The 24,611-nt window shown below is 38.9% G+C and overlaps 1 protein-coding gene across 1 annotated transcript in view; it reads left to right on the forward strand.

The window, feature by feature from the left end:
* The window catches only part of Zmynd8 (Zinc finger MYND-type containing 8), a 415,670-nt gene that overhangs the window by 348,224 nt on the left and 42,835 nt on the right, over nt 1–24,611 (forward strand). The window contains exons 12-14 of the mRNA XM_067157629.2: nt 7,407–7,603; nt 12,106–12,258; nt 24,078–24,497. Coding sequence (XP_067013730.2) covers nt 7,407–7,603; nt 12,106–12,258; nt 24,078–24,497 — 770 coding nt within the window. The remainder of the gene's footprint in view (nt 1–7,406; nt 7,604–12,105; nt 12,259–24,077; nt 24,498–24,611) is intronic.

Here is a 24,611-nt window from a genome sequence, read left to right on the forward strand (position 1 = left end):
ATTAATTAAATCTCAGCCATAGTCGCCCAAGAGAGATCCGGTTTACTCTGTCTGCCATCTAGTGGGCCTTGAGTAAAACGGAACGTCGAAATTGACGAGCAGACAGCCAGATGGCGTCAAATCGAAATGTCTGCACACGGTAGCTGAGGCCATACGATTATTATTATTATTACCATCTAAAATGCTTTATAGGATATTTCTTATCTTGTCTTCATCCATACGACTACACTTTTTCAACGCCATGATGGTAATAGTCTCAGAAGATTGTGAATAAAGACATTGTTGTTTTTCGCCCAGGACATGTAAGTTGTTGTTAGGTTGGAAAATTACCACCGTTGGCAGCCCTGAAGATGGTTTTCCATGGTTTCCCATTTTCACACCAGGCAAATGCTGGGGCTGTACCTTAATTAAGGCCACAGCCGCGTCCTTCCCACTTCTAGCCCTTTCCTGTTCTATCGTTGCCCTAAGACCTATCTGTGTTGGTGCAACGTAAAGCAGCTTGTAAAAAAAAAATTTAAAAAATATATATATCCAAAGTCAGAAGTCTTACAGTTAATTTTAGAATGCATTCCACATGGTTGCACTATTTCAATTCTATGATGACAATTTGGGTAGGAATTCGTGATGCATAACATCTTTCACGTTTGATCTCACCTGCTATGATTTTTTTCATCTTTAAGAATTTTTTTCCTACTGACTCTATGTCTCCATAAATGTTTTCCCCTAGTATGAATCAGAATCGAATGTAGATATGCTGCCATTAATGTTCAAACATCTTATCAAAAACAACAGAGACTCAATACTCCTGTGAACTAACAGGTCCTGAGAGATAAATAATTGATGGCTACTAACTTAAGAAGGATAACCACTGAAACAGTGGTTGGCTCCTTGGCTGAATGCTCTTTGGTTCAGAGGGCCCCAGCTTTGATTCCTGGCTGGGTTGGAGATTTTAACCTTAAATGGTTGAGCCGAATTTGTAAAATTTTGCAAAAGTTTCGCGATTTGGCGCTGGGTGTTCTGATGTTCCCAACACCTGTGCAACTTACACACCGCACACAACACTCGGTTTCCTATACATGGCAGGGTTTGGCCTACAAAGGCTGCACCAGGCTAGAAATAACAACATAAAATAATTTCACTATAACAGTGCCACGTAATGGAAAATGCTGAGACTTCTGCAGGTGCATAGTATTTTTGGTTTGGATATTTGTTTTTGAATATGCCTCATATTTTGGCATTGCGTATGGAATTGAACTGAAATGATCTTTTAAACCTTGAGAGTTTGAACCTGATTCTAAGTACACCCCACTGCTCATAATACCATAGCAGTTAGTACTTCAGGCTTTACAATATGTTTGTATAGCTTGCCACTGTGATACAGTGTGTAGTGAATCGACCAAGAAATCAGTTTCCCCAGGGATTATAAACAATTTCATTTTGAGAAGATATTGTTGGTAATATGTTCTAAATAATTTCTATATTTGAGGGTGGAATTCATAAGTACAGTGGAATCTATCTTAACGAGATCACCAGTTTTGGAGGAAAATATACTTTATCCAGGCCAGCTTCTCATTAGATTCAGTGGTTTACTAAACTTCCTATCACTAAGAAGCCAGTTATTTGCTTGATTATTATTTCCCAAGTGTAAAATCGGGAAGGGTACTGCAGGTTATTCAGCTTTCTTGTACAGGAGCTACAGCCAGCCCAGCTGGGCAGTTTGTTCTGCCGATTGGATCAGCGAAGGCTTCTAAAATGACCTAAGCGAGGTACAAGTGTTATGAGTAGAGGCACCTGTTTTTTTGCCAAGCTCCAAATCACGAATTTTTTGCAAAATTTTACAAATTTGACTCAAAACACAAACCCTTAAAATAATTGCAAAATAATCCATGAAATTATATAGAATCACTTTCATCCAAAAAGCATAATGAAAGATGATTTAGAAAATGATGAATGTTCTTGTCTAATAAAGCAAATTCCTATCATACGAGAACTTTGAACTAGTGTCTAGGGATCTAGTTGGTAGTTCATGTAGACCAAATAAAAATATTGACATGGCTGCCGTTCTTCTTTTCTTGAAATCGGAACATGAACTTTTTGTGCAAGCTACAGTGAAGGCTTTATGGATCCCATTTAGCGATGTTGATAGTGAGAGGTCATTTTCAATGTAATGTAATATCTGATAGGATAACAGCTCTGATTCCCAGTGATATCGAGCTCATGTTATCTGTCTTTTTCAGACTAATGTGTAAATTAAGTTTGTAGGCTAGGCTCCACTTGTTAAAGATAATGAATGTAATATGGTTTTTCAGCAGAACAATGGCTCTCATGTTTTTTTGTAGATACATAATTATGAAATTTTTACTGCAAATACACTATCAACTATCTTTTGGTTTACCTTCTATTGCTGTAAAGTGGAAATAAGAATTAAGCAAAATAATTGATGAAATAAGATAAAAATGGCTAAAAATATACTGAAAAGACATATTTTCAATGATGAAATCCAGCTCCATGGCTAAATGCTTAGCGTGCTGGCCTTGGCCTCTTGGGTCCCGGGTACAATTACCAGCAGGGTCGGGAATTTTAACCATCATTGGTTAATTTCTCTGGCATGGGGGCTGGGTGTATGTGTCGTCTTCATCATCATTTCATCCTCATCATGATGTGCAGGTCGCCTACGGGAGTCAAATCAAAAGACCTGCATGTGGCGAGCTGAACATGTCCTCAGACACTCCTGGCACTAAAAGCCATATGCCATTTCATTCCATTTTAATGACTAAATTAGTGAAAGATTTTCACCGCAAATAGGTGCCGCTAGTTTTGGGATACAGTGAAAAACATGTTTGAGAGGAAAGGTACCTCCTTCACTAGTTTCAAACCTGTGGTTTTAATGAAACTTACTTAATTTGTTATGCTTTCCTCGTGATTATGATCATTAAGGCATCAAATCTGACACAATTGTTTCTTGGTTCAAGTCCTTTTGGTGGAAAAAAAAAAATAGTAGTTCACAATCAGAATGTTGGCCAGCAGGGTAGGAGAGGTGATGGTACAGAATTCCCAATCACTGCACCTTTTCAACTTCAAATTGAGATCAGGCACACTCAAATTGAGAATAATAAGTTAAAATAGGAAGAGGAAATATTAAGCAATTAGCTTTATCAAATCAGACAAAATTTAGTAAATCATCTCAGAAAGTTGTGGCTCATTAATCTCTGTCACAACACTTCCCAATACACTTCACAATATCCTTTCTCTCACCAACATTTCCCCCTTCCTCCAAACCTGTCTGGAACCAGCAGCACAAAAGCAGAATTAGTCTGCTTTGTTAACATGTCAAAGAGGCTGGTGGAAAATTGTCTGATGAAAACTTACCCTCTGCATCCCAAGATAGCGGATTCAAACCCGGCAGAGGTAGTTAGAATTTTGAAGGGTGAAAGATTATCGCAATCACAAAGGCGCACACAGGAGATGCTGCCAATTGTGTACACTGTTTAATTTCCAAAACACACACACGCGCGCGCGCACACTGAACTGCCATCTTGAACTGGCTTGAAGAAGAATAAGAATAAGACTGCCACATTAGCATGTCAGCGAACTACCAACACAACAAACCCACAACATGAGTTCACACACACTTGCTAACAACTCTACTCTACTACCCAAGACTGTCTCTTTACATACCTTGCCTGGCCAGGCTTCTAGAAAAGCATGATGTAACATATTTTCTCGTATCTTCTCGGGTCTCCAATAACCTATACAAATGGATAGAACATTCTGTAAGACTCAAGTGACAAAGGTGCATTGTTCTGGAATCTTGCCCTGTGTTGCATAACATTACATCATATTTACAGATAATAAAAAATTATATACCATTAATTACATGTCCTTACATTCAATAAAGTCTTATTAATATACATACAGCAGACATATCGTGACATAACTTCATGTTTTGTTTAGAGAATTGTTTTCAAGTTATACTAGTCCATTACACTTGCATCATGATGTCGGCATGTAAAAGATCTCTGGTGACACATTTGGTGTTTACCCGACAAAATTAATTAAAACTCGGTGATAGACGCCCAATATATATGAAGATCAATGCTAAGAAAATGAAATGCTTGACCACATCACCATTGTCACATCAAATACAACTGATGATCCATGACACCAAGATTGTACAAGTACAAACGTTCACTTACCTTGGACAAGAAATAATTGAGGATGGAAGGAGTACAATAGAAATCAACAGATTAATCCAAGAAATTGAGGAGGGTTCAAGCATCTGCAGACAGTTCTGCCTCACATCTTTTATGGATGAAAGCTTTCGCTGGTAAACTAACACAGTTTTATAAACCTGCCTGCTTTCCATCCTAATTTTGCAGACTAGAAGCTGATACCCTGACTAGAAGTGGCAACAGCTGGATACAAGAAACAGATGAAGGCTAGATGAGACAGCAAATATGCCAACTACTACGGATTTTCTGTAGTTTCTACTATTTTCTCACCAATACTGCGGCAATGCAGAAACAGTGCTGATTTATACAGATTGCACAAAATCAAAATGCTCTTATGTAAATTCTTCATTTTGCCCACAAACATTATGAACGTTTCATAAACAGGAGGTTCATGAAAAATGACTAAATAGTGACATTTGTCTATAAACTTTAACACAGACCATAACATTCAATAACATTCTTTGAAAAGTGCAGATTCCCAGCATATGTGCTCAGTTTCTGTTCTGTTACCTCTGATTTAGTAATGAGTTGCCTGCACTGATTAACACTACCGTTGCCTGCGTTTGTTGCAAATTTGTATTGTGCAGACATTTATTCCACTGAAGGGAAGAGCAACATTAAATAAAATAGCAAGATGTGTAAAAGTAAAAATAATGAAGAGCTGACTGTGTATAAAAACGAACTGCATTGAATTAGTATTCCCAAAAGTAGTACATGGAAAGGTTTTCATGCCTAGAGCCATTGGAATTTTATCGAGGCGTGTTTGTGTTTTTTTTTTTTTTTTTTTTAAAACACTTTGGATTTTTCAGTTGAACGTGGAGGATGCGATGATTGTTCGTACCATGTAAAATCTGTAATGGCATAATGTGTGGGTGCATCGAAGGGCAATAAAAGGTGCTTAAAAAAATGACTATAACAGTGTTACACGGTCTGAATATTATTTCTCACGTTTTTGGTTGAACATAACCTTCCTTTAATAAAATTCAGGAAACTCAGTCATCTAAAATTCCCAGTATTTCGCCCCAGTGCGGCATGGGCTCATCAGTTGGATACCGCACCTTCCCAAGACACTGGCCGGCTAGCATGCCGGTAGAGACACCACTGCAAGGTATACATGTGATAAGCACAATGCAGTGCCTTCCCTTACCTGCAGCAGACACTCCCACTATTTGAAGTTTGGCATCTCTGGGACAGAATCAGAAATAAATCAGTCCGGCCCTAACTTGGGCTGAAACAAAGTGTATTTATCATTCTGAAGGAGTCAAGGTTTAAATGGTTTCGTCACCTAATGAGTGTGGCATCAACGTGAACACCCAAAGCCTATTTTGAAAGAGAATTTTCTTGTAAAAGACCCAGAGGTGGATCTAAAGAGGGACTGATGAAGCACGTGCGAAAGGATGTGGCTTGGAGGAACCAGGAATGAAAAGAATGTGGAAAATAAGAGGAGCAGGACAAAAATAACAGAAAAGGCTTGTTTATTCCCACATCCAGCTTGCTGGAGTGGAAAATTGGATTGTGATGGTGGGATGTCTGGTAAACACCAAATGTGTTTACAAGTTGACATTGTACGGTTAACTTTTCTCTTTACATGTAGTATTATGTCAAGGATAAAATCCTAATAATAACATTTTATGTATTGAATAGGTGGAAAACAAATATTTGTATTATTTTATAACTTTTCTCTGCCGCATTTGAACCTGTGATCTTGAGATGTGGATTCTTAGAGTGAGCTTGTGTGATTATGAAGATTATTATTATTATTATTATTATTATTATTATTATTATTATTATTATTATTAGTAGTAGTAGTAGTAGTAGTAGTAGTAGTAGTAGTAGTAGTAGTAGTAGTAGTTCCGTGTCTTCGTGCGGAGAATTTTTTATGTCAGTGTACCCTGTTTTCAGCTTCTTCCTTCAGTCTGCTATATCTCACCCCAATATTTGTGTCATTCATGGTGGAAACTGGAAGGAAATATGGTATGGAAATCAAATCTTTTTCCTTGTGCTGCAGTTCTCTTGATCTTCCCTTCGATGACGTTGTGTATGATCCCGTTGTGTCTATGTATGTGTCCAGTGCAGTTGGCCTTCCTCTGAAAAATTCTATTAAGCTTAGTTTTCTTCTCTCCTACTCTTCTTGGTACATTGTCGTTTGTCACCGGATGTGTCCACTTGATCTTCTCGATTCTCCTTCCAACACCACATTTCAAAACTTTCTAGGTATTTTTTTCTCCCTCTTTCTCATGGTCTACGTCTCTGCTCTGTACAGTGCAATGCTCCAGATGTAGCACTTCACCACTTTCTTCCTCAGTTCCAAGCTCAACTTGCTGGTCAAGAGTCCTCTTCTTGTTGAATCCAATGTCCGGCTTCATGGCTAAATGGTTAGTGTGCTGGTGTTTGGTCCTGAGGGTCCTGGGTTCGATTCCTGGCGGGGTCAGTTATTTTAACCTTCTTTGGTTAATTCCAGTGGCTCGGGGGCTGGGTGTTTGTGCTGTCTCCAAGATCCCTGCAACTCGCACACCACAGATAACACTATCCTTCACCACAATAACACCCAGTTACCTACACATGGCAGATGCCACCCACCCTCATCGGAGGGTCTGCCCTACAAGGGCTGCACCGGGCTAGAAATAGCCACACGAAATTGATTGATTGTTGAATGAAACTTTGGTCATGGCAATTCTTGCTCGAAATTTATTTGTGCAGTGGGCATCCTTTGTCAGCAAGCTTCCCGAGTACTTGTACTGCTTCACATTCTCCAATTCTCGATTTTCAACAGTTATCCTCAAAGGTTTCTCCCGTTTTGATATCCTCATCACTTTTGATTTCCATGCCATATTTCCTTCCAGTTTCCACCAACCAGTGTTGCAGTTGTCTTTGATTTTTGGCGAGAAGGTACCAGGTTAAATTCTCTGAGGAGTCTTGAGGACACAGTTCATGGCTTGGGAAATCTGGCAGGCAACCTTTTGATTGAGGTAACCTCTAGCAGCAAAGGCCTTTCCATAATTCTTTCTTCTGGTAAATGATAATAAGGAAGATGAGAAATGTGAAGTTGCTGGTAAAAAAAAAGAAAAAAAGAAAAAAAATTTCTCTTGAATGCATGGGTTATGGTGGTGGTAGGTGTAAAGGTAGCTGCACCAGAGGGCAGCAGGTAGTCTGGGGTAATTTTTTGATGTGCAGATGTTTTGGCAGTTGAACTTCGGAACAGCCTGCTGCAGGAGCAACAGCGTGCCTTGCAGGAAACGATCCGACAGTGCGAGGCGGAGAAGCAGCGGGCCATCGAGGAGACCAAGAAGAAGCAGTGGTGTACCAGCTGTGGCAAAGAAGCAATCTTTTATTGCTGCTGGAACACCTCGTACTGCGACTATCCGTGTCAGGTGAGATTCAGAGTGCCGCAAGTCTGCCACTCGCATTTTGCCCAAATTTTAGCACTCAAGAAAACACTTTGAAACGTTCTCAGTTTATGGCTATTTTCAGTGTACTTCCTTCTTATATGTATGAAGGATAAGTCTTTGCCTTAATATCATTTTCTTTTAAAAAGTTTTCTCAGTTAACTAGGTAGTCTACCAGTCGCTGATGGGACAATCACATAGTACATGCATTATTACATTCTTTTTGTTCACCATTTATTGAGCATTCTACTTGGAGCTGGGACTTAGAAATATAGGGCCGATTGCAGAAACAGTATTTAGATGATGTTTACGGTTAAAAATTGTGTAACGATGACTGCCGCATTGCGAAGACGTTATTTATCAGTTAGACACTTGTCTAAAACCGATGTTCAACCGGACATGTTTAAACACTGCCAAGAACACTGTTTAACCTAAAATTTTAGGAGTGAGTCACAATCATAGGTTATGTACCGTGAAACGTATGACACAAGGGACAGTCCGGTAACTGTCAACTTGACTACAATTTTTGGCAACCGATGTATTTGATTATACAGTAGAAGTCCATTACAGCGAGAATTCATAACGGCGAAAAATTTTCTCACTATAACGGATTGTTGTTATATCCAATTTTTCGTAAAAGTCAAGAAAACTCCCATACTCATTACTCTGTACGAAACGACAATCAGTTTGTTCAAAACTTGCATTTTTGCGGATGATATCCACACTACGGCTTGCTAGATCGTTATTCTGAAATCCGATACTACATTACATGAAATTGTATGTTTAATTTCATTCTGAAAAAAATTATAATATCACTCCAGAGGCCTCTGTAACCGTATATGTGTAATGAAAACGTATTTCAAGCGCACATAGAGAAATGATAACCTCCTCACTACAAAATTACACGGGAACAGCCTTTCTGAAATTTAACTAGATGTGAGAAAATATAAACTATAATTTGAATCAGTGATGCGCTCTGTCATATCTTGAGGTGTATCGCATTCCTACTTAATTTCAGTGTATAGTATCAAAATTAAGCGATCGTTTACTTAGCCTTTATTTTTAACAGGTTAACAACTGCCATCGACCACGTTATTTACGTATTTGTTAAGAAAATATGTTCTCTTATTTCATATCTAGTGGACATAGCGAGGAAACTATACCGAAGATGATTGATCGCATGCAATGTAATCGCTGGTTGCATAAATGTCGGCAATGGAAAAAAAAATCGTGCACGCTGAATCGCTCATAATAACGGACGCGTCAGTGATATGGCTCTCACTGTAACTGAAGGACAATACGCAGTTTATAGGAATTTTGAAGGGACAGACAAAAACTGGTATTATAACGGGATTCTCGTTACATGCCGTACTCATTATAGCAGACTTCTACTGTATTTGGGATCGTTTTTCTTGAATTATAAGTCACTTCGACTACATTCATATCGGAATAACTTGTCCCGATCGTCAGAGGGCTGTCACATACCTCAACCGGGAGAGATTCATTTATTGCATTTACTCTCAAGTAAGCACACATAATAGTGACACTAAACGGTAGGTTGTGTGTTTTTTCCCCCGGATAATCGTGGTAAGTCTTCGGCAACTATGAGATAACAAAAGGCAAGGAATGGAGGGAACAGCTGTTGCCATAATAACAGCCCCAGTATTTGCCTGATGTAAAAATGGGAAGTAAGGGTGTATTCTGCCCGAAGGCAGGTCCGAACCTCCGCAGAGGCGTGCCTGAGCCGGAGTTTACGTATGGTAGGGTGGCCAGTTCCTTTCCGCTCCTCCATTCCCTTACCCCCCACCAACAGCACATGGCAACCCATCCACTCCTTGACCCCGCCCAATGTTGCTTAACTTCGGAGATCTCGCGGGATCAGATCAAAAATTAGTTGTATGGCTTTTCAGGCGTTTGCTCTATTAACCAGCATTTCGTCTTAGGTCTGACACTAGACTCTTCAGAGTGGGATGTGTCAGACCCTACCCACCAGGGTGGAAAAATATCTAATTCCCTCCATGGGAACTTAGAATTTCCATTTTGATCTCACGGGATCCGGTGTGTCAACATGGGTACGGCCGTTGGCTAAAAATGGGAAAGCTACAGAAAACAATCTTCAGGACTGCTGATGGTGTGTTTCCAACCGATGATCTCTAGATTGCAAGCTACATCTATATGGCCCATACAACTCATTCGGTTACATAGTTATATAGTTTCATCTTCCCTTTGCTGAAGCTATTTAGGCTACACTCGGCGTAAAAACACTATAATCAAAGCTACACTCCTTTTACGGTGGTGTGTCGCTTTAGTGTTGATAATATTATGACATTTAATTTTCACCGAAAATGATATTCTTATCTGTGTGCAAGTCATGCTCCTGCTTAGCCATATTTGAGTAACTTGTAGCAAAGAGAATAATTGATGTGTGACAGCTGACTAACGTTTGGCCCACGCACCGATGAATTTTATTGGTTGCAACAAGCAAAGAGTTGTGTGGAAGATACTTCTATTTCCATTTTAAAACCAGTATTGAAACTTTAAATGATATCTAGCTAAACACCGGCTGAGCATTGTTTATGCAATGGAAGATCGTGTTTGACTTACACGTTGTTTAGGTAGACGTTGTTTAAGGCTTAAAACTAGTCATTGTTTCTGCAATTGGCCAATAGGTTCCTACAAAAAGCGCACCGGTTTGAATCTTGCAGTATATTTTTGTATCTCTGTTTTAACATAGTTGCATATTGTTTCAGTATCCATAGACATTCTTATTGTTGTCAGTCTGAATTTCTCGGATTTCTTCAATTTGTGTTTAGCCATGGAGCAGTTTACTTGCACAACTTGTGCTAATTGTGCAAACAGAAAGTTATGCTGTAACTGCCATGGTAAAATTCAATAAAACTAGTTCAACAGTGAACGTTAAAAAAATTGAGGTGCTCCTGATCGCTTCATCTTGCGTAATGATGACAAACAATGGCCACCAATGTCAAGTGACTTAACCCCGCGAGTTATGGGAGGAAATTAAACGAGTTGTTGGTGAAATCCAAGTGGAATCTTGTCCGGCATACATTACAGTAAAATGTTATCAATCCACCTATTCAATACTTCATATAATCAATGAAGAGTCGCCTGTTAAACGTTAGTAGTACATGTTTCATCCAAATGTTGGACATCTTCAGCTACTATATATTAGAAACGACTAAAATATTTCTAATTAAATATTGATGATGTCTTTATCAATATCTAAATAACTGAGTTTAATCATTAATCCAAGATACAAAAAGGTATTTATTAGATTTGTTCGTCCAGCAATACGGAACTATCCCAAACAGTCAGGCGCATGCGCACATGCTTTTCCCTATATTTGAAGCGTTCATGCAACGAGAATTTGGTATTCTGACTGTTAGTCTGCTGTTCTTAGAGGTGTGTATTCCAGTTATGTACAGTTTGAGAACAGTCAGCAGAATTTGGGGATTGTTTTTGGATTTCTAAATGAGGTATGCACATCAGATCTTTTCACATCTGGTTCACAAAGCGGAGATCCTTGTAAATATATTTGTTCCATGTTCTTCTTGAAAACAACATTTCTTGATGGCGGTATTTTTAAATAAATTCGTAATTAAATGTAGTAATCACGCATTCTGTTTAATGAACATACCTGAATGGTTTATTTGCATCTAGTACGTATCCTTAATTAAAAAAAAAATATCAGGATTAAACACATTTGAACTATCAATGTAAATAAGTCTAGGTATTGTAGATAAACTAGATACATTTGAATATTACATTCAGTAGAACACAAGCTCAGTCCATGAAATCCAATAGAAATTATTTTGGAAAGTGGTGATATCTATTGGCACTATTTAATACTACGAGATCGTTCGCGCAGAAAAGAATCTGAAATCGTTTCCAGATGTTCTTAATACATACATGCGCTCTTGTAAAAATCTCAAATTATCACGGATTTTACTCGTCAGTACATCCATGGCTGTTAAAAAAAGGCATTGGCCGAGAGCTGATCTCTGGTGCAGATGAATCCAAATTCATCTGTAGTTCCGCATCTTACAATTGTCAGGCTTATATCATATGTATCTTGGATAATGGTGACGTACAGATATGGGAAATTTTTCTTCTGTATTTCCCACCAGAGCAGATCTTGTGGCACTCTTTTTCAATCTTTTAGATGCAACATATACTTTTCCATCAGTATCTTCAAGGTGAAGATTAATTTGTGTTTTATTTTGTAATTAATTACAACATTCCCTTGTTGAATAAATAATTTTGTTTTATTTTAAATTTCTTTTCCACGTTAATTGTTCAGAGGGGACGATTACCTAGTTGTACTTGTTCTTAAAACAACCACCACCTGGTACCTGCATTCTTCTTCTTCTTCTCTTTGATTTTCAGTGATGTTGGTTTGTTCTCTTAGTCTAACGATGCTCTCCTAGAGCTTCATAGCATTGCTTAATTTGATCTAATTTCTATTACAGCAACGACACTGGCCACAGCATATGTCATCCTGTGGACAGGCTGATTCAAGTAAGAATCGCGAAGCTGCTGAGAATGGTCTGTCGCGGTCTCCACAGCAGCAGCAGCAGCAGAATCGTAGCCCAGCAGCGCCAGCACCTTCCGGTCCTGGCAAGGTAATACTTATCCTACAATGGACAGCATGTCTTGTAGCTAGTGGGATGTTTTAACCACCTCCTAACCACCACCAGAGCAGTGGCTGTAGGGTACTTCTTCTCTCCTCTTTCATGTCATCTGGAGAAAACGCAGGGCTCTGATTTCCTCATAACAACCTACTTTCTAAATGTTCTGATGTGAAAGGTAGTAAGAGCAGAATTGTACAAGTGAACGAAGCAGTTGGGGAGAGCAATGACTTGCATGGTAAGAACTTCCTTGATAACACACTTCTTGAAAGGAATTGTACTATTCCAAAATATACAGTATAATCATAGTGAGTAGAAACAAAGTGCACTCACTCCCTTAGTTATTAGATGCTGACAAGCAGATTGCTTCTTGCTGTTGTTCTGCCAAATAGCTGTGAGACTAAGACAATGGACGAGCATACGGTGGGCTCAGAATAATATCTGCGTTGTAGCAAATGTAACTTAAAATTGTTTCCTTTTATACAGATTGATGTGTGTTTATTTGAGGAATCTTTAAATGTTGGCTTCTGGTAAGGAAGTCTGATTGCTTGAAGCATTAAGTTGACTTGAATTCAATGTGAAATATTAAAAACAACTCTTAAAACTAATAAGTATGACAAAGCATAATTAATTTCAAATTACATAGTGTGCGTACCAAAATATATACACTAATGAACAAGTCTGTTTTAAAAGCTCTTTTTGTTAAGAGGTCCTCACAAATAGCAGATTTACACACAATTAGTGCTTATTTTCTTGAGGTTACCCTAACACGTGAAGACAAAAGCTTTTTCTCTTTAGGCGGTATGAAGAAATGTTAATCTCTACTTGATCTATATCCAGATTCACAGACACTGGATTTATACTTGTATTTACTAAGTCCCAGAATATGTAAACATTGTAATTGAATTTTTTTATTTTTTTTCCTCACTAAATCAAGTGAGAATCCATGGACTACTTAAACACAAATTAAACCATTTGGAGCTGTTGCGATCGTGACACCACTCCCAACAGTGGGATCTTTTGTGCCATTACTACAATGCTAAAAATTACTAAATGAGCACACTTATATTTCTACTTGCTATCATATAACATTCATTGCTATAAATGATTCACAACTTTTTCTGTGAAATATCCAATGACATTTGATGATAATTTTTTACCTTCCAGTAGGATACAGGAAATAAATGAATCACATTTCCTCACACCTCCACTAATGAAGTTTATGCGAATAATTGTGGAATTATACATTGTTTTGCTTTTATGAGTGTACTATCAGTGTGTTCATATCTAGTAAGTAAGCCTGTCCACCTGTTTTCTTTCTATTCATGTTTGGCTGTAACTTAGTAAATTAAAATTAGTGTATACAAGTTAGTACATTGTAAGTTTATAACATAGCTCTGATATTTACTCTTAACATCATATACCATGCTTTGCCATTATTGAAATCTGCTTCAATACAGTTTAAATGTTGTTCTTTAACATTAGTAAATTTATTTATTAAAAAAGCAGTAGTATAAGGAAAATGTCCTCTCCCTTCTAAAATTATAGAAATGAAAATTATTTTCTACTTACAAGTTTATTCTAGTAACAGTTATAGATCACATCTGAATGCCATATTTTGTATAAGAATATATGTGTACTCCTTAGTCAAATGATATCTTCCAGCAGGAAGTGTACATGTTCCCATAGCCTGAATCAAAACAATTGTTTCAAGAACATGACTTACAGCTATCTTTGCTACGTGGCCTACTCAGTCTCCAGATCTTCATGCTACTGAGTATCTTTGGGATGAGCTGGAAAGGGGTGTTCAGTCCAGACCTACTCTTTTGCCTAATCCTCAGGCCTTGCTTGACACACTCAACTGTATCTTCACTGATTCTATTACAAGTTATTGCTTTACCATATTAAATTATTCGTACAAAATTGGAGCTGTTTCATGCCTAATGGAAGCACAACAATAAATATGGATAATTAAGTGGTATCTGATGCCTATCAGAGGGGTGTTCTGCCTGGGGAAAAAAGGAGCATGGCAAAGGTATTCCAAGGCTATTATTGCACAAGGTACGTGATACAGGATAACTGCCCCATCCAATTTAACCTCTCAGGCCATTTCGATATACACATGTACAAATCCAATCATGTACGGACTTTCCTGGCTGTGTGGGAAATATTAACTATTCTGCTATCTTGGCTGTCTGTGAATCTATTAATACAGTTTGAAGCTTAGGGTGTGTGTCCTTGGAATGGACCCTTTTTCAGTGTTATTATCTTGTTAGGTAGCAGATAACTGAAGTTATTTCTTCATGTTCACTTTGTCACCCTAGGGTCAACCGACAGTGACTCATATGGCAGGCATGTTGTGAGGTTCACACTCGTCTGAGACAAGTTCAGTGAAGATATTAACTGGAATTAGTGATGAGATTGAGTGAAGTGATAATGATTGTTAGTGAGGAAGATTATGTACAGCTTGAAGCAGTTATCAACTTAACAGTGACGATAGTCATTCATTCATGTCGTATTGGCCAACTTTGGACCATGTCATTTCAGCTGGCTGCTTCTGGCTTTGATGTTTGCCCAGTACTTCTGCATGCGTTTTTGTTGTTTTCTTTCCTCTCTTGTGTCCATGCCTTTCCTGTTTTTAATTTTGGCTTGTCTCAGAAATCCGGGAATGCTTGAAATTTCTTCTTAAGTAGGTGGGACACACTCCTGGATGTCGTTATGTGATTCCCACTTCTTCCTCACTTTGCCAGAAACATAGTTAAAAAATGTGTGGTTTGCACAAAGAATAGGAGGAAGGAGAACATCTGTTGGTGTCCGGGCTGTTACATAGAGGGTTAGTTATTTTGTTGGAGTGATTAATTTCGTAATCATGAAATATTTATAATGTTGTATGATAGTTTGGTTGCACATTATGTGGACAAGAACCGCACAAAATTTGAACAAGACTGAACTAGTAGTTTAGAAGATATTGCAATGACTGACTGCGTTGGCTCATAAAATTGTTGTAACTTGCTAGGATTAATTAGTGCTGTAGGGATCATTGGCCAGCCCCACGGTGTAGGGGTAGCGTGTATGCCTTTTACTCGAAGGCCCCAGGTTCGATATCCAGCCATGTCGGGAACTTTTACCTGGATCTGAGGGCTGGTTCAAAGTCCACTCAGCCTGCATGATTACAGTTGAGAAGCTATCTGACAGTGAGATGGCAGCTCCGGTCTACAAAGCCAAAAGTAACAGTAGAGAGGATTCGTCGTGCTGACCACACGATACCTCATAATCTGCATGTCTTGCGGCTGTCGCTTGGTGGGCCCTTTGGGGCTGTTACACCATGGGGTTTGTTTTTTTGGTAGGGGTCATGAGATATTATTAGCTTGAGGTCCGGCTCTATGGCTGAATGTTTACCTTGCTGGCCTTTGGTCTAAGGAATCTTGGGTTTGATTCCCAGCCGGGTCGGGATTTTTAACCTTAATTGGTTAATTCCGATGGCTCGCGGGCTGGGTGTGTGTGCCATTTTCAACATTAGAATTCATCCAGCTAGGGGGGGCCCATCCTCACTGACACACAGGTCACCTGTGGAAGTCAACTCGAAAGACCTGCATGAGGCCAAACGCCATTATATACCGGCTTAAGGGGTTAAAAAAAATATTATTGTATCATGGCCCTTATTAAAGATCAGCCCCAACATTTGCCTGGTGTGAAAATGGGAAGCCATGGAAAACCATCTTCAGGGCTGTCGACAGTGGGGTTCGAACCCACTACCTCCCGGATGCAAATTCACAGCTGCACGGCCCTAACCGCACAGCCATCTCGCCCGGTATTATTATTATTGACATGATATAGGTTTTTGGGCTTACGCTGTGTCAAGAAAATAAGGTGAAATTCTTTATGTTTCACAGAGAACTTTGCTCTGCGTCATCAGAAGAAAATCTTTCCTGAGAACAGTCGAGATTTTCGTCTGATGACGCAGAGTTGGTCTTGTGTTGCTGACACTACTTTTCCATGAATGCCAGGCAGCAGCCTTATGTTGACAGAGATATGAAGAAAATTTTTCCTTCGAATTTATGTGATTCTTGTGTTGGTAAGCTGTATTCAGGGTGATGGGACTGCTGTTACTTTCATTCACCTGGTTTTGGAAAATTTCCCTGCAGTAGCAGCAAGCTTGATGTGTTTTATTATGAATGGCCTTCATTTACAAGGCTTTGGAACTTCTCAATTTCCTCTTCTTCCACCACCCTTGTCCAGAGAACTCCTGGGTTGGGCAATAGATCATTTACCTCCATTTTGTGCCAAGGTCCTCATTTTTAATTTTTCCTATTTGACCAGTCTCGATCAAATTTATTCTCTTCTGACCTGAGGATATTAGCTTTAAGGACCTTGGGTTTTTAATTTTCACGGCCTTCGTAGTCTTTCCTTTTCGAGTGCCTCGTTCTTTGAATTATCAGGGCTCGTCCTGTTTCTCTTATGATTAATAATAATAATAATAATAATAATAATAATCATTATCATTCCGCTCCAAGAACTGAGATGCAGACCTTCTGAAATGGTACCATCTAGGTAGTCTTTATATAGCTCATGCTAGTCAAATTAGTCAGTACCAAGCAAGTTGGCCGTGCGGTTAGGGGCGCGCAGCTGTGAGCTTGCATCCAGAAGATAGTGGGGTTGAATCCCTGTTAGCAGCCCTGAAGATGGTTTTCTGTGGTTTCCCATTTTCACACCAGGCAAATGTTGGGGTTGTACCTGAATTAGGTCCATGGCCGCTTCCTTCCCACTCCTAGCCCTTTCATATCCCATCGTCGCCATAAGACCTATCAGTATCGGTGTGATGTAAAACAAAAATTTAAAAAAAATATTTTATTTACATTTTGTGGCCTTCATTGGACCACTCTAGCCAACTTTATACAAAGATTTTTTCGATTTCTTGTCAGCCCAGTACTTCTTCATTCTCTCGTGTCTTATCTTTCTTTCTATTATGTGTGTTGATTCTGGTGTGCAGTCTGGTTTATTTGTCTGTGAGTTTCCTGATTGTTGGTTTTATTTCTTAGGTCTCCACTGTAATTTATAGTTCATCCATATCTTCCTTGATTTCTGTAATCCACTTAATGTTACTTTTACTATTCCATAATTTTTCTATTATTCTCCTGATGATCCTGTTCCCTGGTGTCCTAATTACATGTCCAAAAAATGAAATACGTTTCTTCCTAATAGTGCTCATTACTGGTTCCATTTCCTTGTAGACTGTTTCATTAGAAGGTACTCTCTGGTGTCCATCTTTTTGGTATGATTCGTTATGCACGTTCTAATGATTCTTCTCTCTATCTTCAGTATTTTGTCTATTTGTGTAGTGTTAGTTGTTTTGAAGATGGTTTCACTTGCGTATGTTATTTCTGGTTGAGTGACTGTTTTGTAGTGTTTTATTTTTTTTGCTGTTGACAGGCCCTTTTTGTTTTATATATATGTACAGCCTGACACTTTTTTATATTTGTTTACATTTAGGACATGGTCTTCATCTTAATCCCTTATCTGTGTCTTAGTTTCCTGTATTGTGATTCCCTTACAACAATCAACATGTTGGTCTCCATATTATAATCACAGTCCCTGTCCACTATCACATTAATCTTTGAGTTCGATTTCAGAGTCGTTAAGAAAGTTAGCAGCCATGTTCCGTTCACTCATCGCAAGTGAAGAAAGTATTTTGGAAATGAAGAAACTCTCCTCAACCACCACAAGTTGAAATCTGTGCCATTTAATGACTGACTGCATAACTGCGTTTGGTTCCCTTTCTAACAAGATGGTGTGTAAATTCAATTAGGTTGCACCAGACTGCAGTTGCAATGAAACTTGAATGGATGATCATAAATTTAACTCTTTCGAGTCCAGTTATGTTTCCTCTAGCATCCCTTGCTGGTCCAATTTAAAGTCTGGTAAATATGGGAAAAATTACTTGCCAACCTGGGCTTATTATATGGCACGTCAGGCTCTGCCTGTCACAAGCCAGGATAAAGGGCAAGTGATTCGATCAGTACGAAATCTGCTGCCTGATTACTAAGGGAGTTTACCTTGACGAAAAATGCTAGATTGTGTTAGGCATAAGAAGTCAGCAGAAGAGGAAAAAGACTGCTTTCAAAAGCAGAAAAAGCCTTGGGAAGAAGCTTGATCATTCCCACAGCCAGCCTGGGGGAGGGAAGAATTGATCATCATGATAATGATGGGAAAAAATACAGTTATTTACATAATAATAATAATAATAATAATTTGGGGACATTAGGTGGCGTAATGTTAATAATCTCCTGACGCATTTCGATCCTGCAACCAGGATCGTCTTCAGAGCAACTGTCACTCCATAGTAACCAGACTCAAGATAGAGAGACCCTGTTAGAAATATAGTTCATTCCAGGGCCTCCAGAGTCAGTGAGAAAGATGTTCATGAGTTAACTATGGAGGGTTTCCATCTACTCGGTATATAGCCATCACCTTTGTTAAAAATTATTTGGGTGTTCAGCAATTTCTATCTCCTCATGAATGATTCTTTATGACGCTTAATAAATGACAGAAGTTGCATCAAAAATTATTTGATGGTCATTATGTATAGCATGTTTTGCCACAGCAGACTTCTTTGGCTGGCAAAGACGTAAGTGCCTACGATGTTCATTAACCCTCATTGCTACCTACATGTTTGGCTAACATAAACCGATCCACAGGAGCAAGGAATCATATATATTCCAGTACGGTTTAAACCAATAGTATCTTTGACAGATCATAAGCAATTGCCTATAATGATATTATCCTTAAAAATGTTCTTGATATTGCGCCTTCTGAGAATATTGCCAATCCTATCAGTGACAGATTGTACGTATAGCAAGAAAGCCATACTCAAAGGATGAGAATCGTGTAACAATCTGTCTTTTGGCTTAAGACAGGGTCAACCAACTGCTTGTACATGTGGCGTCAATTCAGTCGTCACACACTCTGCCTGGACAGTGAACGAAGTAACGATGTCACACATACAAGCAGTTGGTTGACCATGGCTTAGGATGTAGCACATCGACGATCTGTTTCCTTCAGTTACTCAGGAAAGTTCTGGTTAGGAACTCAAGTTCACCGTTTAATTTATCTTCCGTACAAACCTCCCTTGCTTGGTTTAGTTACTTGCTCAGTTTTCACAGTTATTTATTTTGTACGATCAACACTTCGAAAGTAAAACTGTACACATTTTTTAAAATGCCAGTCATTTAACACCATCTTGTGGTTATTTCTGAACCATTTGTTGGGGTGGAGTCCTGGGTTACTCAGAGAGGTTCCACAGAGAAACGATGTGTCCGTTGTACCACCTTCCACTCTCCTGTCTGAATATATGGCACAATCCTTTGTCGTCCTCTTGGGCATCATTTATGTGTAACTTCCCGTTAAGGCAATCGTGTAACCCCTTGTAAATATCATCGATATGCATGCAGGATGTAACCATTATTCTATACATGATGTATTTCCAGAGATAGCCCTTCTGAAATGAAACAAATGAACCATAGATGTCAGCACTGTATAGGGGAATAATTACGCTGTGTACAAGGTAAAAAATAAATTGACTAGAGGGTCCTCCCTTTCAATACAATATATTAAGTAAATAGCATTACATAAGTCTTTGGAGTAGTTTCAGCCACTTAGTGGCCATCATCAGCCAAAATGAAGCATATCATGTGATAACTAAAACATATGTATATAAGAGGAAGACAGTGTTGTAGGAATGATTATAACATCAAAATATGAGGGTAATCCCAAAAATAAGGTCTCCTATTTTTTTTTTATAAATACAGAACTTTGTTCTTGTGGCTGTTGGTCACGGTATTGTGAAGAGTGTTTCCCGTGCTCACATGTAAACATGCGCACGCCACGCTGAGGCACTTAGTGTTGGCTTGGCAGCCATTGAGAATGGAGCTCCCATTGGATGTTACCGCCAAGTGCGAAGCGCACGCAGTATTTTTTTTTTTTTCAACGCAAAAGGTACTGAACCGATTGAAATCCGTCGCCAATTGATGGAAGTGTATGGTGAGTCGTGCATGGATGTCAAAAATGCTCGTAAGTGGTGTAGAGAATTTGCAGCCAGTTGGACTGAAATTCACAGCAAACAAAGGAGCGGGAGAGAGTCAATTTCCGTCGAGACAGTTGTGAAGCTTGAGCAAATTTTGCGTGAAGATCGGCGGATCACCCTGGATGATCTCTGCACTTTGGTTCTTGAGGTTTCCCGAAGCGCCACTCACAGGATTTTAATGGAAAAATTGAAATACCGGAAGGTGTGCGCAAGATGGGTACCACACATGCTGACTGAAGACCACATGCAGCAATGAGTTGATTCTTCCCGCGCATTTCTTCAATGCTTTGCAGCCGAACAGGACAACTTTTGGACTCAATTGTCACGGGTGACAAAACCTGGGTGTTCCACTTGACACCTGAGACCAAGCAGCTATCAAGCCAGTGGCAGCATCCCTCTTTGCTTAAGCCGTGGAAATTCAAGCAATCACAGTCTGCCGCTAAAGTCATGACAACTGTGTTATGGGATCGAAAAGGGGTATTGTTGGTCGACTTTATGCCCCCTGGGACCACAATTAATGCTGACAGGTACTGTGAGACACTGAAAAAACTCAGATGGGTAATTCAGAACCGGAGAAGAGGAATGTTGAGCAAGGGCGTAAACATTCTCCACAACAACACTCACCCATTTGTATATAAGTCACTACGGACCAAAATTGTGAAAATAGTCAACACTCACCCACACGTCGCCCGGCAAACCGTTGCTCTCCTGCAACAGTTTCAGTGGAACATCATCACCCACCCACCCACCCACCCTGTAGTCCCGACTTGGCGCTCTTGACTATCACTTGTTCCCTAAGTTGAAAAAATCATTTGGCTGGAAAGCGATTCAGCACCAACGACGAGGTGAAAGATGAGGGTCACTAGTTCCTAAACAGCATGGCGGCGAGCTGCTATGACATGGACATACAAAAACTGTCACAGCATCTACAAAAATGCATCGACCGAAATGGTGATTATGTAGAAAAAAATAGCTAAATGTTCAAGCTGTAAAATGATGTAAACCATTGTAGAAATAAACAGGTCTATGTATTTATAAAAAAATAAATCTGATTTTTGGGATTGCTTTTGTACATATAACAACAAAAATTCTTGGTGTGACCTTCGTGTCATAATATGATGCTGTCGTTAAATTGAATCAGGCTAAACAAAGCGGATCTCAGGCAATGAAGTAAATCTGGAAATGATAGCCAGAATTAGGAATGAACAAATGAACAAAAAAGAATATAAAAATGAGAAAAATTATTTACGAGAATCACCTCCAGTGTGAAATATTCCTCTCATGTCTGATGTTACAGCTATAGAACAAAACACTGACGTACTGGAGGAAGCAGGCGATGGCCATCATTTTATTTCAGTTTATTTCTTATAATTGCACTTCAGTATGGAACAGAATAAAATTTATAACTTATAATTAGAGGCACCTGTTTTTCGTGAAATTGCAAAATTGTTGCAAAATTTTACGAATTCGACTCAAAATGCAAAACTGTTTAAATTTAACACATTGGAGACGCCGCTTGTAGAAACTACGGGCGCGCTAATTCATTGCTGCTGACGGAGCTCGGAGAATCTACGGGCACAATTTCACTGTAGCTAAAAAATTGTATTCGCCGTTTCAGCGAGCTGTGACTTCAATAAGATACTGTCGAATGCTTCTATAAGCATAAAATATACTAGTTATGAGCATAAGTTGAGAGCTCTTCTTTCAAGGCATTGATAACACAGCCACGTTCCTACATAACCTAAGGCTGCGTCATCGTTGACTCTCAGCTGTGAAATGGGCGGGAAAGTACGTACGGTACATGCGGTCAGGAAGAGTGTGTGTTCGAGAGGCAGGCTTGTTTGCGTAATTCTTGTGAATATTTAGCATGTCTAATTCAAGTGTACCAAATTTCGACAATGAATCCATAATGGATGTTCTTATGGAAGACACGATTTCTGAAAATGAGGATAACAATTACACACTAAGTAAACATGATGATTCTGGTGCTTCAGGTTAGTAAATGTAGAAAATGAGCTCATTTCAAATTGGTGTGAAGTGTAACGTAGTTTTTCATTGCTTCCTTGAAGTGGGTTCTGCAATACTATTTTATACCGCTTCCAAAAAATGTGGGTGTTTCCCGTGTACCTGCAGCAACTCGACGCAACACCGTCGTCAATCAAAGAACAGTGGGAATGCAAATTCCTTGTTGTAAACAAGAATACCGGTGTCAATTGACTAATTAGGTTAGAATCTGCATTAGTGTGTTTCAGTAGATGTGCCCACAAAGTCAAATTTCGAAATATTAACCGAACTGGCATCCATAGCCGCGTCAGATTTTTTTTCGTTTGTAAAACATGTTATTTTCATAAATTTATATTTTAAAATTGCTGCACTATTGTGATAATTAAAACTCATTTTTGTGTAGAAGAAAGTGTGATCTTGCTATGCATTCCAAAAGTTGTTATAATCATGACGACCCTAGCATTGAAAAATTTTCACAAACCATAAAAAATTCTGCGATTTCTGGAGGATAGCACATTCAAATATGGCCGTCTCCAATGTGTTAAGCAAAAATCACAAAATAACTGATGAAATTATGTGACATCCCTTTTGGATTCAAGAAGCATAATGAAATGTGATTTTTAAAATGAAGTGTCTCATCGTTTCTACGAGAAATTACATCAGAATATCTGTGTTTAGGGATCTAATTAGTAGTTTATGTAGAGCAGGTGAATGTAATGATGTGTTTGCATTATTGTTTTTCCTTGAAATGAGCATACGGTTATTTCGCGGAATCTGCAGTAAAGGTTTATTTAATTTTGAACAATCTGTTTTACATCGCAGCGACACAGATAGGTCTTATGGCGACGAAGTGAAGGTTTCAAGGATCCCAGTCAGTAATGTTGATAGTAAGACAGTCATTTTCAACGTACTGTAATAAAATATCTTACAAGCTCCGACTCCGAGTAATATGGAACCTATGGTACCTTTGTATTTTTTTTTAAGACTGATGTTAAATACGTAGGCTAGGTCCTGCTCTTTGATATATGTAATAGATGTTTTCAGAAAAATCATAACTCTCATGTTTCTTGTACATATGTAAAAACAAGATATGATGTTTCGCTGCAAATATGGTGTCAATTACCCTTTGGTGATACACTTTAGCAAAATTATTGACAAAATAAATGTGGAAAAAAATATATCAAAATGACGCGTTTTAAATTACAAAATTAGGCAGACAATTTCATCACAAACAGGTGCCTCTACTTATAATGGATAAGGTAAAGCATGTCCACTATTTTCCCACAAATTTACGAGAAGTCTAATAATTTCTCGCTGCAGTTTTAAATCGGATATGGTGTATTGAGGGTGAATACTGCAGGAAGGCAGTCCACACTTCTAGGGTTGACATTAATTTGCATACAAATCAAGGGTATAATTTCAACTCTAAAATAATTTGTTTCTAAAACCAGTGTAATTTTTGCAAGTAGGGATTAGGAAGAAAGTTATTTACTGTTGTAAAGCCTTCCAGCCACTGCTCTTCTAGTTTAAAATTGCTGTAGTTTGTATTGGTGTTCAGTGTTGTATTTTTACTTTTTTTTCTTCTTTTATTGGCATGTTTATAACACAGTGCTTGATGGCAATGATAGCTTTACTTACCCCTTTCTCTGCTGTTGGTATCCCCGTTTTGTTTTCCACTCTCTCTGTCCCAGTTTTTTTATTTTATTTTTTATTTTCTTGTAAACTTCAGCCCTGGGTTGAATCTGTACCGTACTATAATTCCTCGAGTTCATCCCCAAACTACGGTTCATACAATGGTGGTACTGATGATGGAAGTCGGAGTCTTTCGCCAATGTCGATGCTCGCTATCGACTACTCTGAGGACACTGACGATCCTAATAACAATTCAAGTGAAAGCTTGTCACAGCAGTCTGCTCCATCAGGGGAGAAGCCTCCTGAAAGTGGAATCGGCCTACCAGATCAAGCAGCTACGTCTACAAGTCGAAAGGGTGTCCCGAAGAGACGGCGGTGTGGCAAGTGCGAGGGCTGCGAAAGCCCTGTCTGCGGCAAGTGCCCGCCCTGTACCAACGCAAAGACACATCAAGTGTGTCGACAGCGACGATGCCTCAATCTCCAACCGGATACATCTCGACACATTTCTCCTAGTCAGGTTGGTAGTCAAATAAGCTCATGCACTGGGAGTTTGAACATAAGTTAGAGGTTCAGAACAGTAAAAGGAATTAGGGTACCCACAGTACTATATATATAGGGTTAGTCAGCTATA

This window comes from Anabrus simplex, chromosome 14, assembly GCF_040414725.1.
Source record: "Anabrus simplex isolate iqAnaSimp1 chromosome 14, ASM4041472v1, whole genome shotgun sequence".
NCBI classification, from domain to species: Eukaryota; Metazoa; Arthropoda; class Insecta; order Orthoptera; family Tettigoniidae; genus Anabrus; species Anabrus simplex.